Source organism: Antennarius striatus, chromosome 3 (assembly GCF_040054535.1).
Source record: "Antennarius striatus isolate MH-2024 chromosome 3, ASM4005453v1, whole genome shotgun sequence".
Lineage (NCBI taxonomy): Eukaryota > Metazoa > Chordata > Actinopteri > Lophiiformes > Antennariidae > Antennarius > Antennarius striatus.
Window position 1 is genome coordinate 22,919,467 of NC_090778.1, and position 18,369 is coordinate 22,937,835.

The following is an 18,369-nucleotide window of genomic DNA, read 5'->3' on the forward strand; positions in this document are numbered from 1 at the left end:
CATAAGTGCAGTTTTTTAGCAAGATGATTTGACAGTTTGAAGTCTTGCCATTTTAATGACATTGTGAGAGGGATCTCTTCCTCCTGTGTAATGACCTCGTCCTTGAAAGAGTTAATAGAGAAGAGAGAGAGAGAGAGAGAGAGAGAGAGAGAGAGAGAGAGAGAGAGAGAGAGAGAGAGAGAGAGAGAGAGATGCAAAATAGCAGGACTGATGCAGAGGAAAATGTCACAAAACAATGAAATCCTTCCTCGTGGGAAAGTTATAAAGGAAATCATAATGGAAGTTTTATTTTTCCATGTGTTTACAGCTGTGATGATAAAATACTGAAGTGATAATGCTGCTGTTGCTGTGTGGATGTCAGCAGTTTGCATTGATTTTCAGTGATAGTAAACAGCTCTTTTTTTCTGATTTGAGAAAACATGAGAGAATTGAGAGACAGGGAGGTTGTGATAAAGATGAAAAATGGACAATGAAATGATGCACAAATAGAGGAATCAGAGACTGAGAGAGAGAGAGAGAGAGAGAGAGAGAAAGAGAGCGCGCGAGAGAGCGAGAGAGCAGAAATGTAATTTGGTGAGAAAATAAAGAGTCACCTTGGAAGGCGTGAATAGAAAAATGCGTGTCCTGGTTGTGTTGAGGGTGACTCAGCTGTAATAGAGCTAAGGCCTGAGATTGTCTTTAACACTTTAGATCTATTGGTGTGCATGCATTTATGTGCTGTAGATTGTTGTAGAGCTGCGGTGGTAAGTGAACAGAAAGAAGGTTCTGGATTTGAATCTTTACCTGGGTCTCATTGTGGGGTATTTTTAAGTTCTTCCCATGTCTGCATGGGTTCTTTCTTGCTTTTCCGGTTTTCTTTCACAGCTCAAGAACATCAAATATAAGTGAATCTGAACCCAGATTTGTGAGTGTTAATGGTTATACTGGTGTCATATCCAGGGTGTTGAGTATCAATATTGAAACCTCAAACTCTTTTCCAAGGATAAACAGGATTAGATGAGGATGGATGGCTGGGTGGATGGATGAATGGATGGATATTAGGTAGGCAGGTAGGTAGGTTAGTCAAGAATCACAAACAACCAACAAGAAGAACAACTGACAGATGATTGCTCTAATATCTACCATCAGATTGAACTTTCCAGAACAGTTCACTTGCTCTTAGTCACAGCACCACCTCCTGGACAGTCAGTAAACTGCGCGTGTTATTTCCTATCTGTCCGCAGGGGGCAGCACTGCTGTCAACTCGCTGATGTTTACTTCCTGTGTTCGGGTTCTCTGAGAAGGGAGGGATGGTTCAAACAAAACGTTTCACAAAACTTGGTAATGTCTGATAAAATGCATCAGCCACGTTCTCTAATAGATAGGTGGATCAAAGACAACAACAGTTTGGTTGAAAAATGGAAGGTAGGTGGACAACTGTTAAATATATCTTATTTAATGTTAGCCCTTGGCGTGATATAGTTTTCATGTGCCTGAGTATAAATTTAGAGCAATAAGTGCAGCCTTTTTACATGTCTGGTATCTAATACTATCATTTTGTACTTAGATACGTATTGTTGCTAATGCGTATGCTAACTAAATTCCAGTTCTACTTATGAAATACAGAGGTAATGAATGTTGTCAGTACTTTTGCTTTTAATTCATTGTTTCAGCAACAAGAGCGAAGTGGTGGCTCTCTGAGCCGAGACCAGAACCAGTCCTTTCTGAGAGGTTATTCCACCGACTTTCACAAGCTTCTAAAGAAAGTTCAAGGTGCTTCATCAGCCTTAAAATACAATGACATAGCTGGTTGAGGTAGGGAAGCCTTCTAAAGCCCTCGTTTTCCCTCCTTGTCCCTCGGCTGCAGGTATCCCCCCACATGCAGATCATGCCCAGTTGGAGCTGACAGTCGTGAACAACGCCTGTGTGTTTCTCGCTGTTCAGTGTCAGTTTTCAGAGGCTGAGTTGCTCCTCAGAAGAGCCATGGAGAGGGGTAGGTTATGAGATGATGCCAAGACCATTATAGATGTAGATGTATCGATTGCGTCGGGATTGTTTATATTTGACATTTATGGCCTGTTTTTATGCATCTCTACAGTACTACAGTTGAAAGACGACCCCGTTTCAGACCCTCTGGTGTTTTGGAAAACAGTTCTCAAATCAGTGGGAAACAGTTCTTTGAATTCTTTTGTACAACACCTTCTTTGTCTGCAGTGGGTGATTTGGTTGGCCACCTGTCAAATGAAATTTATTCAGGAATTTCAGGTATGATCTTTATGCTTACTGTGTTCTCAGTTATTCTTGTTTTGTCTATTTCCAAGCAACCTGGTGGTCTAATCCACTTTCTGTCATTTATTTAGTCAGATGGAACAGAGTTCCTCCAAACTCCATTAATTTTCACTTGATATCCTTGCTGCATTTTTTGTGATCTAGTCTATCACAATATTTTGTCATTTAATTATTATTATTACTAAATATTACTAACATTAATATTACATGAATAGTCACCATTGAGGCCATTTCCAATTTGGGGAGGTGGGGGGGGGGGGTATTACAGACTGATGGTGTTTTGTTGTGATTCTGGTTATGACAATATGAAATAAAACCTGTTGCTCTGATGCAGGATGAGTGGTCCGCTCTGCTTGAGGTGGTTTCTAATGGAGTTGGGGACCATAGGAGTGATAGAACTGAAAACTCCTCAGACACTCCACTACTGGTGACGGACCCAAGACGGCTTCTTGAATTACTGCAGATCTGTACTGTAATTGCTCGAGGTCAGAAGCAGTCATGTTTTTCAGGCATAATCAATTTTAAATCCAGTTTATTGTGATGCAGTAGTGGACTCAAATAATGAATACAGATGACACTAACTGCATTCAGTGGCGTATCACTTATGATGTATTTGTTTTATAACAATTGTAATCCCTGGTTCAGATTATGTTATTCAGTTTTATAGCGCGACTTGTATATTTTCTTCTGACAAACAATTATAGAAACATCAACTGAGCACTAGTAGAAAAATCTAAACTGATGTGTCGGGGAAATGTGTTTAAGGTTTAATAAAGATCATTAGCAGCTCCAAATAGCGCTATTGTTGAAAAGTTAAGTCATTAAAAAGTGAAGTTAGAAGAACTTGTTTGCACCCGCACACTGATGAAGTATCATATAAACTCTTCTTCTTCTTTTCCTTTCGGCTTTTCCCTTCAGGGGTCACCACAGCGAATCAGTTGCCTCCATCTAACCTGCATCTGCATCCTCTTCTCTCACACCAACTACCTTCATGTCCTCTTTCATCTTTCATTACATCCATAAACCTCCTCTTTGGTCTTCCTCCAGGTCTCCTGCCTGGTTCAAAATGTATACAGAGCTTATATTATCATATAAGTTCTTTATACATTAATGATTCATATGTTTATGGACAGAATGTAGTTTAAATATTTACTAACATTTTTGGGATGTTGTGAAACAGAAGTATTTATTTACAACTTTAATTGTCTTGACCAATGATTTAATAAGGTTTATGTTAATCCTGTTGTGTATATTTTGTATTTTTACTTCAATCTGTGTTATATGCTGCAACATAAATTTCCTCTTTAAGGATATAAGCTACCGGTATATGATGTTGAGCTATTAATACCTTGTGTTTGTAATCCTGATTATTTTATCCTGTGTTTTTCTGTTGTCTGTGTTTTCTTTAGGTGCAGAAAAGTTGAATGAAGGTCAGAGTTCAGAGGCCCTGCCCGACCTGCAGTCAGCCTCCTCCCTACCGGCTCCTAGGTCTCTGGTAGCATCCACACACCTCCTGTCGGGTGCCTGCCTCGCTCATATGGTACACACACAGACAAATGTAACGTCTATCATATGCATGCATGGATAGGAGTTTTGAACATTTGTATGCAATGAGATTGTGTGTTTCCTTCCAGAGCTGTCCTCAGATGGCATTGCAGTGTTACAGGAAGGCACTGGAAACAGACTCTCGGTGTGTGTGTGCGCTGTACAGGAGCATGCTGATCTACAGACAGCTGGGCAACACGCAGGCTGAGATTCAGGCTCTTCGTTTGCTGCACTCTGTGAGTGACACAAGTATTCAGCACATACAGGGAAAGATGCCTCATGCCTATAAAATGCACATGTCTAAACACTGTACATCGTAGTTGTTAAACATATTCTCTGCCTTATTTGTGGAGTATCTCATTGCAGATGGGCCACATTTGGCACACGATCACATACTCATGTAAACTTTCTGACACATGAAACCTCTCTTGATTCCACAGACCCTCATGTTGCCCACAGAGTCTGTTGTGGCTGGTACAGATCTTGTCTCCCCAACTTTATTGCTCTGCAGCCAATCACTGAATAGTCTGCTGTTAGTTCCCTCTGCCCTCTCTGTTCTTCACACTCTGGCCCAGAAATGTGTGTTCCATGGAAGGTAAGAATATCAATGTGGAGCTCAGGCTTTATGGAATTTACTGACAACTGATCACTACTAAAAACTAGAATATTACAGACATAATGCACACTTAAGTTGCAAACTGATTTTGCTACTGCTTATTCAGGGTATCGGAGGGTGTTGAGTACTATTTGGACCTACTGGCTTCTCTTCACTCTGAAGATCAACATGGAGTAAGACTCTCAAAGATGAGATAACTTTGAGAACTTAGGATTCATTTTTTGCATTCCCCTTGCTCATTTGTTACAATGTTTTGACCACAGGGAACTATACTAAACTCATTTTTATTTTGTCTCAGGTGCATTCTGAGGCCCCTTCCCTCCCCAGGTTGCCTGAGCTTTACCTTGAGGCTGGTGCTGCCTTGCTCATGGCCCGGCGGCCCACTGACTGCATGGCTGTATGTGACGAAGTCATCAGCACGACGCTTGAGCTGCTGCCAGAGAAACTGGTGTTGGACAATCCGGAGAAGTCTGAGACATCTACCGGGGATGCGGGTATAGAGAGAGACGATAGGATGGCAACGTTGCTGTGGGTCGGGGCTGCCTACCTCCTCTTGGGTCACTGCCACACTTACCTTAAGGACTGGAAACAAGCTGTGACTCACTACACGAGGTCTGAAAGATGAAATGTGCTTTTATCGAGCCATTTATTATTTGACTTCAAAAGATGCTTTAAAGAATGTACTCATGTATTGCAGGTGCATCAATCTGCTGGTAAAGGTGCGGTTTAAAAAGAGAGGTGATTATTTTCTGACTTCTTTGATGATTTGGAAATAAATAGTTCTTATTATTGGCCTCACAGATGTGTTGACTTTCTGCATTCTATTCTGTTGATTATTCTGCTACAGATTTCCAACCACAGATACTCATTGCAGACATGGCTGGCAAGCAGGCAACAGATCTGTGTGTTCTCCAGAGGATGAAGGGGCTTTCACTAGCTGGTAGGGGCATCTGCTTCTCCCACACAGACCAAATAAAAGATGCACTTAGAGATCTTCAGCTCAGCCTTCACACAATCCCAGGTAAGTACAACATGTATTTTTTATTCCACGGAGCTCAGACTTGAGGAATCTATGTTTTGCTACTAGTACATGATTTCATACTGTGTATATTGTCTCAGACTGTGTGAGTGCAGGACTGTGGTGTGGTGAAGTAATGTGGAGGCTTGGCAGGAGAAGAGAAGCAGCAGCTTGTTGGGAAAAAACCTGGAGCTTCAACACACAACCCTCAGTAGAGTAAGACACTTTTATCTCTGAATTCACTCTCATTGTGTTTTTGGTTCATATTGCACATTATGCTGTGGGGTATTTTAATACACCTCATAATGATATTGAAATAATTAACCACATTCAATCACACAGGTTAGCATTTGAAAGGCACTGTTAATAGACATGTTAAATTGAATTAAGCTTTATCCAAAATCAAACTAATAACCCTGTTAATGTAATGGTTATTGAATTTGCAGCAGCCAACCATTTAAATCTATTTTCTCACAGACTTCTACTTGGATCTGCTCCAAATAATACATCATCTTGGATAGCAAGCCACTAAATATACCTTGATTTTATTTTCATCAAGATCCATTCATTAAATTAAGAAATGATCTCTATCTTGCTAATGTAAACACGGTGAAAAAAAGATTAAATTTACCCTCTCCCTTTTTTTAGTTTATAAGAGTTTATTACAGACCCAGATATTAAAATGAAATTGCATAAAACACTAAATGACATTCATTATTAACTTTAACGATAAAGGAAAATAAGAACCACTACAGTATACACATACACATGTACATCATCATTTCCAATCACATATAAATGCAGACATCTGCATATATACACACACCCTTTAAAACCTAACTTTTGAAAACTTATATCAATTCCTCTACAGCTGTCCTTTTAACTACTGTCTACCTTTTATTCCGCAGGAGTCTTTCTTTGTACCTCCAAGAACCCCAGACTGGCCCTTTGTTGGACTCCCTGGAGCTGCAACACAGAATAAAGGAACTCGGTCCTGTGGTGTCATCTTAGATACGTATGCTTGAATGGATCATCTCTCTGTCAACTGAGGAACTGAAGCCTTGCCTTCAACACAAATGGGTCTTATGGAACAATAAAATAAAGCATGGTTAAAGGTCTTATAGTGAATGAGAATGATAATTAAAACTATTGATGGTGAACCTGGCAGGTGGTTCAGGTATATATATATATATATGTACTTTATTAATTTCAGATGAAATTGCACAACGCATTTATATATAAAATGAGCTCTCACTTTGTATACATTAAAGGGACTTTTTTGGACCATCCAATCTCAAAGCGGCCAAAGTAGTTGTAACAGTGATGTCTCTGTGGTTTGTGATGTGCTGTATTCCCCCACACTGCGTATGTGGCGCCGGTGCACTGGGGTCGCGCCCGGAGTATCGCCTGCATTCGGCGGCGGTAGGCTCCAGGACCCCGCAACCCGCGACGGCGGTTTCAGCGGTTTGAAGATGAGAGAAGAAAGAAAAAAGGAACAAGCATCCCGTTTGTAACTGGCTAAGTTTCCACAATATTCCTGTTGACGTCAGACCCTCGGGTTCTTTCATTGGCTTACGAGTTTGACGGAGAACGTCCAACCAATCAGAATGAAGGATACATCCGTCTCATGGTATAACAGTAAAGAAGACCACGGAAACTGCTGCTCTTTCATGTGATATCGGAGGACGTTCAACAACGACAGCCGGCTAATCATAAACATTTAGCTAGAATTTCTGTATTTATTGATAGTAATTCAAGTGGACGACAATGGCCTCGGGAGGGGAGTAAGTAGAATTATTTATTATTACTGTAACGCGTTTCTATTAACAGTGGCTATCTGTTAAATGCCTGACGTCTGATCAGAATACAGCACCATAGTTTATTAAAGTTAGCACGATTGCTAATACGTAACCGTGTTTGCTAGCATCAGCTAATGGGGTCAGCTGCTCAAGCCTCCGCACTTTTGTCTAGCGGTTGGATAAGCTAAATAAAATTGATTGACAGTGGCGTATTTTATTCAATTAGCTATTGACAGTTCTATATCTGCGTGATTATCTTTTGAGTTGCCACCATTCAGTTAATCTTGCCAGCTGTGTGGCAGCGACTTGACAAAGCACAGTCATTGCTGCCGTGTTTGAATGCTAACCTTAGCTTAGCAACATAGTCAAGGCCAGAACCATCCACCACACATCGACAAGTTGGCCTAATCACCGGCATATAGCCTGTTTTCAGAATTTGCTTAAAATATAACTGAATTGAGTAACATTATGAATCACATCACTTTACGTATTAGACTAGGGGAACCAGCCAGTGTTTACGAACTGAAAAACCTTAACTAACGTTAGTCATCCAGTTCACGAAATGTGACGAGCTGCCTCTGCTCTTTACACCAAAGCTAACAGGCTAACGGGGCTATTCATTCTAAATGATCTACAATTAACTTTAGCTTTAAATCGCTGTTGGCTAAACAGTCGTGAAATAATAACCTTGCTTTATTTCAGTATTACTCATTTTCAGTCTTTGTCATCAAGCTAATTTATTAATGACACGATATAGTTATAAGGTCTGGCTCGGACGATCCTACGTTGCTAACAAAGTTTTTTTTCCTATTCTTTTGCTGTGTCATCTGGGCTCTAGTCGGTTAGCCTAAAGGCTAACCATAGCATGCTAACAACATAATCGAAACTGCTAAACCGTTCCAAGAGTATTCTAGATACTCGTGGCACTTTCATTAGAAATCCTGAAATCTGGTCACTTTTTCACGGCATGTTGAATGTAAATATTATGCAGATATTTAGTATGTGACGTTAGATCATAGTAAGTGGCTATACGACATGTTGCGCTTGAAGTTATACAATACGTATTTATTATGAGTTTTATTGTTAACAAATAGCAAATAATCACCTTTCTACGGTAATTAAATGATAAGAGTGAGTGTGTAAGCATTTTACTGTGTTTCACTAAACGGAAGCATACAAAAGCTTACATTTAATGAAGTGTTTTTCAATTTCTTATAGATGCAATCATAAAACATGGAATTGCGAGTCAGTGGTGTCGAATACAGATATTGTTATTGTGAAGTTACTTGACTGTTTTGAGTACCTGTGTGTAATTGTTCATCAGTCATTTACAGTGTACAGGAATCAACTTCATTTTAAATCTATTTTTTGGTTTCTAATTATTTGTTTTTATAATGACAAATAAAGATCTTGCTTCTTTCTTCTAATCATAGATCCAAAAATGATGACTTAGCCACTGCTATTCTGAAACAGAAGAACAGGCCTAACAGGTTAATTGTTGATGAATCCATCAATGAAGACAACAGTGTGGTCTCTCTGTCTCAGGTAGACTCTCAAAACTTTTTTCCCCGCACATTTAACCGTTTGTCATCTTGAGCATTGTTACTATGTATTGACACAAGACATACTTACAAATCAATTTGTTTCATTCTTCCAAAGACCAAGATGGACGAGCTGCAGCTCTTCCGTGGCGACACAGTGCTGATGAAGGGTAAAAAGAGGCGAGAGACTGTGTGTATCGTGTTGTCTGATGACACCTGTTCCGATGAGAAAGTTCGCATGAACAGGGTGGTCCGCAATAATCTGAGGGTGCGACTGGGCGATGTCATCAGGTGGGCAAAAGCACACCTATTTGGAAAAGTCTATTCAATCTTTAAAAAATGGTGTTAATTCTAACATATCCTTCAGCATTCAGCCATGCCCTGATGTGAAGTATGGAAAGAGGATCCACGTCCTTCCAATAGACGACACAGTGGAGGGAATAACTGGCAACCTGTTCGAGGTTTACCTGAAGCCATACTTTTTGGAGGCTTACAGACCAATCCGCAAAGGTCAGTCCAAATTTCCTGTTATAACCAAGAAACCCCAACAATTTCTGGCTGAAGAAATCTATTTTGAAATGGAACATGCAGAATAAAATAGTAATTTGTCCCTTTTTCACCATGTAAAGGTGATATTTTCCTTGTCAGAGGAGGTATGCGTGCAGTGGAGTTCAAGGTGGTAGAGACCGATCCCTCTCCCTATTGCATCGTTGCTCCAGATACAGTCATCCACTGTGAGGGAGAACCTATCAGGAGAGAGGTGGGTATCAGGAACACACACAGTACAAGGGTGAACATTACAGAAAATTAATCATGGAACTTTTAATATCTTGTTTGAACTTGCAGGATGAGGAAGAGTCCCTAAATGAAGTGGGGTATGATGACATTGGGGGAGTGAGGAAGCAGTTAGCTCAGATCAAAGAAATGGTGGAGCTGCCTCTTAGACACCCTGCACTGTTCAAGGCCATAGGAGTGAAGGTAAGGCACTGTTTTAATGTGCAAAGAGGAACAAACTGTGGCTTTCAATTGATTAATCAAATTAAATGGAGCATTTGTTGCATAAAAAAAAGAACAGCCATTTAGTTTTTAATCAAACATATGTTTTGTTTTTTTAAATTCAGACATAAAATGTACTTATCACCACTGCAGCCCAGAGTTGTGTAACAATCATTTGTGCAGGAATGACTGGTGGCAAATATCACTTAAGCCAGATATTGTTACTGACATGTTTTCGAGTCTACATGTGTAGTATACATGATGTATACCATATTTTGAGTTGTAAATGCACTACCCCACATGTCACGTTCTCTTGTTTTTTCTTGGTGATCATTGTTTTATTGACTTTGTGTGTAATGATGTTGCTGTTAAGTCAACTCAAATGAAACACGGAAAAGTTCTGTCTCCCTTGTTTTTTTTAATGCTTTATATTAAAATTCATGATTTAAATTTTTCAGCCACCACGTGGAATTCTGTTGTATGGACCCCCTGGAACAGGAAAGACCTTGATTGCCAGAGCCGTAGCCAATGAAACGGGAGCTTTCTTCTTCCTGATTAATGGTTTGAATGCCTATTTCAATTTATTTTTTCTACATGCTTCCTGTTGGTCAGTGTTATTTGATGATTGCGTTTTGTTTGTACCTGATGATACTGCCTTTGTGATGCTATTTATTTTTGACAATTAGGCATAAGCAATTATTAGAATTATCCAATTTGGTTGCTTGGCTATACTGAGTGGGTGGATGTCTTCAGGAGCTTTATATGGGAATATATCTTATGTGCTCCAAGTGGTATAACTTTCCCTTTTTGCTTTTCAGTTTAATATAGATGTTGCAACTCCCAAAATACAAATTGTTAGGAAATAGTCTAATTGTCTTTCATACTCTGTGTCATCATTATTAGAGTGAAAGGGGCTGATTTTTTTTAACCTTTCATGTTGTGTTGTATATACAGGATGTTGTACTCTTGAAATTAAAATGCTTGTCTCTTTAGGTCCTGAAATCATGAGTAAGCTTGCTGGAGAGAGTGAGAGTAACCTGAGAAAAGCCTTCGAGGAAGCAGAGAAGAACGCTCCTGCCATCATCTTTATTGATGAACTTGATGCAATTGCTCCTAAGAGAGAGAAGGTGAGTGGGTAGAGAGGAATGTAGTGGTGGAATGAATAGCTGAATAACAGCACAATATCTGATCATAATTTGACTGAACACTATTGTATTTACTCAGATTGTACAATAAAAACATGTCTAACTAGGTGTACTGTCTTGCATTGAAATAAACTGTATAGTAAAAAAATATTTGTTTTTTTATCCCTTTCCTTATTTTTGGGCAGACCCATGGAGAGGTGGAGAGGCGCATTGTTTCTCAGCTGCTGACTCTTATGGATGGTCTGAAACAAAGAGCTCATGTCATTGTCATGGCTGCCACCAACAGACCCAACAGCATTGACCCAGCACTCAGGAGATTTGGTAGGTTAACTGTTTAAGCATGTCTCGGAAAGTTTCCAGCAGTGGTTTCAAGCTTCTGATGAATATCTTACAATGCACAGTTCTCCCATGGACAATAAAAGGTCTGCCTCCATGTTCTGGAAGACACTGCTTATTTGCCAATTGGTAAAGAGTTAAGCATGAAAATATGGCCTGGTTGATCAGATTGTGTCTAGTTACTTATGTATGTTACACCAAGAACTCATTCACAACTGGTAAATTCAGATGTAATTGTTGTTTAATGACATCATTCACGGTATTATGCTACTCAGCAGTGTTACGACAATAGAACTAAAGATATTTGATACATATTTAATTCGAAATTAAATTGACTCCTGGTTTCTTGGATAAGTTTCTGATACCTGCAGTTCTGTACATCTCTGCAGACCTAATGTACTAACATGTGTGTTTGAATCACCACATCCAGGCCGTTTTGACAGGGAAGTTGACATCGGCATCCCTGATGCTACTGGCAGATTGGAAATCCTTCAGATTCACACTAAGAATATGAAGCTAGCCGATGATGTTGATTTGGAACAGGTTAGTACATGATGCTCATGTATTAGGTGACACACCACATACCTGTTGTCTGACTAGTTGTAAAAGTCACAGTATAAAAATACCTATAATTTCTAAATAAAATTATCCCCAAAATTACACTGAATTCTATATTATTTACTACTATGGAATCTGGACTCATTGTTGCACTGTCAGATCATTCCAGTGGTTCCCTTTTCTTTTGTAGTGGACTATCATAACTCATGGCCAGATTGAGACACATCCAATACTTCTGTTAAAGTAATTCAGAAGGTCTTTATAAATGATGCGAGTACACATAAGCTAACAAACAGTACTTGAATACACAAATGTCATCCATTTACACAATTAGCGGTATTCATTTCATTGGCAGCATTCATGCATAGTAGAGGACAGCAGACAGTGAGACGTCATTGTGTTTGCTTTTCTGCAGGTTGCCAATGAGACTCATGGACACGTGGGTGCAGATCTCGCAGCTCTCTGCTCAGAGGCCGCCCTGCAGGCCATCAGGAAGAAGATGGACCTGATTGACCTCGAGGATGAGACTATTGATGCTGAAGTCATGAACTCTCTTGCCGTCACTATGGATGACTTCAAGGTGACTTTAAGAACTGTGACATGCTCGCTGGTATTTGGCATACAATGGCCTTCTGAACCCTTGCTGACGTGCTCCGTACTGTCTTGCAGTGGGCTCTGAGCCAGAGCAACCCATCGGCACTGAGGGAGACGGTTGTTGAGGTTCCCAACATCACCTGGGAGGATATTGGTGGACTGGAAGATGTCAAGAGGGAGCTCCAGGAGTTGGTGCAGGTAAGAACCCGGACACATGATATCTGAAAGGGAAAAATATTAGGAAAAATACAGTGTTTCAAAGTTTCCATCTTCTTAAACTCAGTACCCAGTGGAGCACCCAGACAAGTTCCTCAAGTTTGGCATGACCCCGTCCAAGGGTGTGCTGTTCTATGGTCCTCCTGGTTGTGGTAAGACTCTGTTGGCAAAAGCCATCGCTAATGAGTGCCAGGCAAATTTCATCTCCATCAAAGGACCCGAGCTGCTCACCATGTGGTTTGGAGAGTCTGAGGCCAACGTCAGAGAGATCTTTGACAAGGTAAGAATATTGTTATTGCATCTGCTATAAAGTCAAGACCGAGTGGAGTCATTGTCAATAAGCTACAGTTCATCTGCAGAGCAAGCATGTTTGTGTGTACAACTAATTTTGTTATCAATAATGTTCGCATTGTGTTCTAAGACAATTTTGTGTGTTTGAGTTCAGGCTCGTCAAGCAGCTCCATGCGTTCTCTTCTTTGATGAGCTGGACTCCATAGCCAAGGCCCGCGGTGGCAATGTTGGAGATGGTGGTGGCGCCGCCGATCGTGTCATCAACCAGATTCTGACCGAGATGGATGGAATGTCCAGCAAGAAGAACGTCTTCATCATTGGAGCTACAAACAGACCAGACATCATTGACCCTGCCATCCTGAGACCTGGTCGTCTGGATCAGCTCATCTACATCCCTCTACCCGATGAGAAGAGCAGGATGAGCATCCTGAAAGCCAACCTCCGCAAGAGCCCCATCAGCAAGGTGACGAGTTGCTACTCAAACAGAATTAGTTGTGTTTTTCCATTAGAGCTGTTTGTATGAAGGACTTATTATTCAGCTTGTTTCATGCAAACAACAAATTGCAGCTAGATTACATTCACTGTTCCTCTGATGAATTATTTATATGAACAAATATTAAGTTTGCTTCATGAATGTCTCCTGTCATGGAATTAAATTAGAAAAGTGGTCGAGAAACCAAATTGTAATTTCAGTTAAAGAATCAAAATGTATTAAACTTTTGATTTTGGTAGGATGTGGACTTGGACTTCCTGGCAAGGATGACCAATGGCTTCTCTGGAGCAGATCTGACAGAGATCTGCCAGCGGGCATGTAAGCTGGCCATCAGGGAGAGCATCGAGAACGAGATCCGCAGAGAGAAGGAGAGGCAGACCAACCCGTCTGCTATGGTCAGTGGTTGATGAGTGTTGTCGTTCTGTCTTTCATAACTTCACACTACTGCTCTCCTGCCATGTCTGATGTCCTACATGTCATGTTGTCATGTTAATAGGAGGTGGAAGAGGACGATCCTGTGCCAGAGATCAGGAAGGATCACTTTGAAGAAGCAATGCGATTTGCCCGTCGCTCAGTCAGTGACAACGACATCCGCAAATATGAAATGTTTGCTCAGACTCTGCAGCAGAGCCGAGGCTTTGGAAACTTCAGGTGCGTTTTTCAAAGTTTAAATCAGTGCTAGGTAGCTTCCTGGTTGAAGTCAGTGCAGTGCAAAGCATTCTTCAGATTTGGATTCTGTTGTGGTTAACAGCCACCCTGAAATGGCGTTAAATTGAGCTGTGGGATCAGTTTTAGGTTAGTCTTCAGTCTAGTTATTACACATAATCTGACTATCATCCTCTGCCAGAAACAAAAAAATTTAAATAATTTTTTTTGTAGTGCAATGGGGGAATCACAAATTTGTTTTTGAAAGATTTTTGTAAGGAGCTTAATTATGTTAGTGATATTTTCCTTGAATCAGTGATTACAGCAGAACTAGTCATTAATTCACACCTCAGAATGGCTCAGGAAGAAAAATGATCTCCATGTTATTGATAATCCTCCCATTACAATGAATGATTCTCCCTCTTTCAGGTTTCCCTCCAGTGCTCCAGGCGGCACCGGTCCAAGTCACGGCTCAGGAGGAGCAGGCAGTGGGCCGGTGTTCAATGAAGACAATGACGATGACCTTTATGGATAAATGTACACTACCCCACTGAGGTCACACGTGTACAAATTCTCACCAGATTCCACATTTTTAGGACTTTGTGTTTCTTTCATGTGTTCCTTTTTTGTATGAGTTTCCTCGGAGAAAGCATGTAGCCGCTTGATTTGCCCTGGCTTTGTTGTGGGTGTGGGTAAGGGGATGTTGGAAAAGGAGGTTCAGTGGACTGATGGGGAGGGACAGGGGGGGTGGGGTGGGGGGTTGTTCTTGAGTGGCCTCATTCTCAGTATATCACAACCAACGTGAATGGCTTTAGTAATGGGATTCTATGCTAGACTATAAGAAAGAAGAGAAAAAAACATATTGATAATGACTTCCTCTTTTTTTAAAATAAACAGTAGCTTATAATGTATTACAAATTTGTCAAGGTTATGTTGAAAATAAAGTCTCACAAAATTGGAAGAATTATGGTCTGTTTGAAATGTCTTTATTGATGGTGTAAATGTAAAGTTTGTTTCTGGGCATCTGTAAAAATGTTCAAAATCTTAATGTTGCACATGTCCTATTAAGTGCATTTATAAAGACGACATGGAAAATTCTAGTTTATAGTGTTACTTTCATTGAGGTCTTATGGTTTTGCAGATATGGTAATCATCTAAATCTGTCAAAACATTTTGAAAAAATTCCAGGGCCAAACAACACTGATCAGGAGAGGAGTGGCATTATCTAAATTTTACACAAGTCATGCATTTAAGTACAACTACTGAAAATGTCTTGGCTGTTACTATGCAACCATACATCATGTGGTCCAAGTTAATATTGGGGTAGTTCTGACATTGACCACATAGTGTCACTCTGCCAGTAAAAGAAAAATTATGGTTGTGGATAAGTTTTTTCCCCCCCACACTGCAATGTCATTGAATCTGATTGGAAAAGGTTTAAAGCAGTTATATCACTAATTTGAATCACTTCTTCATCCCAAAAATAACACCTTTTTTGTAGTCAGGAAAATCATTGTGAGATTCATTCTGAGCCAAAAGATTGCATTCCTGGTATGTGGTCTTAGTAGGGATCATGGAAGGGGAAATGAGGATGCTCTGCATCTCTCCAAACTCTCTTGCCATCCCTCTGTGTAAAAAGAAAACAAAATAAAAACAGTTGTCACTATATGATGGTTTGTTTACAGCATATGCAATCATACCGATCAAAAATGGACCGAACTTCCTGCAGTCTAGACTCGGTACTCTCATGAGTATCCTCTGTACACATTTGATTCATTGATCCAAAATAGGCTAATATTTTATTCATGCAGTAAGGAGTACAAAAACATCTAACTTATTTTTAACCGAGATGACTTCAGCGTGTTTAGAAGCCTAAGTCAGTGGTATTTAAAGGCAGTGTGTCGGGAAGTACTTCCTGTTAAGATCTTATGAGGTGTCAAACTGACAAGTGACTCACCTCGACTGCCGGCACAATAAAGCGCTCGTTGCAGTTGAGGGATCCAATCAGCTTCATTTCATCTTCTGACAGGGAAAAGTCAAACACTTCTAAGTTCTGCTGGATCCTGGAAGGTGTCACACTTTTAGGGATACACACAACACCCCTCTGTACATGCCATCTGCAAAAAGGACACAAAAACAGCAGCTATAAAAGAATTCAATATGTGTGCTGTTGTTGAGGAGTTTGTTTCTTACCTCAGTATGATCTGGGCAGGTGTTTTCTGGTATCTCTGTGCTATAGCACCCAGTTTAGGATCCTGTAGCGGACTGGGTTCATCAGGAGAGGCCCAGGGTCTGTCACCGCTGCCCAGAGGACTGTAGGCTGTCACACAAACTGCTACCGAGCTGAAAAAGAGGAGACTCAGTTTCTGACATGATGGTAACATTTGACCACATTCACTTTAAATTAGTGAAATGTTTCAAAGTGTTTTACTGTAATCACCGACACTGACCGACAGTGAGACAGAAGATCAGCTTGACATAAGTAGGGATGACATTCTACCTGTCGAACAATCAGACATGCAATCATTGATTTTAAGTGTATGCCTGAATTACAGATCACTTTAGGAAATAAAACCCCATCATATATAATAGGAACAACATACCTGGTTGACCACAGGTTTATGTCTGGCTATGCTGACGATCTCATCAGTCTGCCTAGCATTAAAGTTGGACAGTCCTATAGCTTTGACGAGACCTTTGTCTACCAGGCTCTCCATGGCCACCCAAGTATCTTTGTAGTGTGTGTCGGAGTAACAAATACCCCCATCGTCTCGCCGAGGCATCAACTCCTTCCCTCGCCTGAAACACATACAGACAAAGGACGCATCAGCTAAACTGATTTAGAATATTTCAAGTCAATCATCATATCAACAACCTCAGCGAGACAAAATGAATTGTGTTCAGCTTCTCACTGAAACGCCATGGGCCAGTGCATAAGGTACAGGTCCAAGTAGGAGAGACCCAGATGGGCCAGGCTGGTCCTGCATGCTTCCTCAACATCATCGGGATCATGTTTGGTATTCCACAGTTTGGATGTGACAAATACCGCCTCACGACTCAGAATCTGTGGGGGAAAGGATCGCGCTCAGTTCAGAGAACACACACACACACACACACACACACACACACACACACACACACACACACACACACACACACACACAGGCACACATACACACATAGCTGGAACACGCTTTCATTCATTCATTCATTCATTCATTCATTCATGCAGTTATTCATTCGTTGTCTAGAACCACTGATCCTTCTCAGGGTCACACTAAACAAAAGAAAGAGAAGAAATTGCAAAAATGTGTAATCTACTAGATTGTTATTAGCAAACCCAGAATACTGTATGTATTAAACTCCATAACCTACGATTCAGTCTGGATCTTCAACACAAAACACTTTCTTCTCTTGGCTTGCACGTAACTAAAATTTCAAAATACTCAGAATGGTGTGAAAACTGATCAGACTGTTTGCTTAAACAGAGATAACCACCAGAACAAGTAAGTGATTCCTGAAACTGTTTTTGTCAAAGACAACTTTGTTTCCAAGGTCAAGAACAGACCTTCATAATCCATGTGTGATTCAATCTCCACCAGTTTCTCACCTTTCCGGGGCCGACTCTGAGAGCCAGACCTTCTCCCACCTCCTGTTCGTTGCTGTAGGCAGCAGCACAGTCAATGTGTCTGTATCCACAATCCAAAGCTGCCAGCACCGCCTGTTTCACCTGAGAACGTAAGAACATGCAGGAAGTCCAAACATAATTAGAGCTGTAATCACCAAAAGAAAAGGAAAGCTGCTGGTACCTGTCCTGGAGAACTCTTCCATGTTCCCAGTCCAACTGTGGGCATCCTCCGCCCTGTGGAGAGAGTCACAAAGGTGCTCATGTTTCAACCCTCGCCACCTGAATGACAATGAGACAGTTTGTGAAATTCTCATCTGTCAAGTCCTGGGCAAACGGCACATATCATCGTGACCATGTCGTCACGTTTAGTAACTGATTAATTTTACCCTCTGACTTAATGAACACGGCACGGGTTAGGTGTTCCTTCACATCCTGTGCAGAAGACTCTCAGTCATCATGCACAGGTCAACCATAATATTAACAAACACTGTTTGTCCCTTATTTGCTGCCCAAAACAGTTCTGACCCATCAAGACCTCCACTCAACAGAACATCTGAATGTGTGTTGTGGTATCTGGAACCAAAACTTTTTCAGGACTTCAAGGAGTAACAGCTCCTTCAAGGCCTGAAATTTGTGAGGTGGAGTCACCATGAATCGGACTTGTTACTTGATTGAGATCT

General features: G+C 40.7%; 3 protein-coding genes across 3 annotated transcripts; 2 read left to right on the plus strand and 1 right to left on the minus strand.

Annotated features, from left to right (window-relative positions):
- Positions 1 to 1,274: 1,274 nt before the first annotated feature.
- fancg (FA complementation group G) lies at positions 1,275 to 6,607 on the plus strand. Its single transcript, XM_068311340.1, has 14 exons — positions 1,275 to 1,404; positions 1,653 to 1,752; positions 1,847 to 1,972; positions 2,078 to 2,244; positions 2,603 to 2,753; positions 3,678 to 3,808; positions 3,903 to 4,049; positions 4,254 to 4,408; positions 4,536 to 4,602; positions 4,728 to 5,041; positions 5,127 to 5,167; positions 5,277 to 5,450; positions 5,549 to 5,663; positions 6,356 to 6,607. The coding sequence occupies exons 1-14, from the start codon at positions 1,324 to 1,326 to the stop codon at positions 6,456 to 6,458; spliced, it is 1,872 nt and encodes a 623-aa protein (XP_068167441.1). The 5' UTR covers positions 1,275 to 1,323; the 3' UTR covers positions 6,459 to 6,607.
- Positions 6,608 to 7,077: 470 nt separating this feature from the next.
- On the plus strand, positions 7,078 to 15,028 carry vcp (valosin containing protein). Its single transcript, XM_068310465.1, has 17 exons — positions 7,078 to 7,231; positions 8,680 to 8,791; positions 8,906 to 9,078; positions 9,155 to 9,297; positions 9,417 to 9,547; positions 9,634 to 9,765; positions 10,242 to 10,344; positions 10,777 to 10,910; positions 11,114 to 11,249; positions 11,695 to 11,807; positions 12,238 to 12,402; positions 12,492 to 12,614; positions 12,700 to 12,912; positions 13,078 to 13,386; positions 13,656 to 13,811; positions 13,913 to 14,067; positions 14,491 to 15,028. The coding sequence occupies exons 1-17, from the start codon at positions 7,215 to 7,217 to the stop codon at positions 14,594 to 14,596; spliced, it is 2,421 nt and encodes an 806-aa protein (XP_068166566.1). The 5' UTR covers positions 7,078 to 7,214; the 3' UTR covers positions 14,597 to 15,028.
- A 151-nt stretch (positions 15,029 to 15,179) lies between these two features.
- On the minus strand, positions 15,180 to 17,983 carry akr1a1a (aldo-keto reductase family 1, member A1a (aldehyde reductase)). Its single transcript, XM_068310466.1, has 8 exons — positions 17,871 to 17,983; positions 17,672 to 17,791; positions 16,974 to 17,125; positions 16,665 to 16,860; positions 16,512 to 16,561; positions 16,255 to 16,404; positions 16,019 to 16,178; positions 15,180 to 15,688 (listed from the first exon to the last, which is right to left on the minus strand). Exons 1-8 carry the CDS (start codon positions 17,949 to 17,951, stop codon positions 15,623 to 15,625), a joined length of 975 nt encoding a protein of 324 aa, XP_068166567.1. The 5' UTR covers positions 17,952 to 17,983; the 3' UTR covers positions 15,180 to 15,622.
- Positions 17,984 to 18,369: the final 386 nt, after the last annotated feature.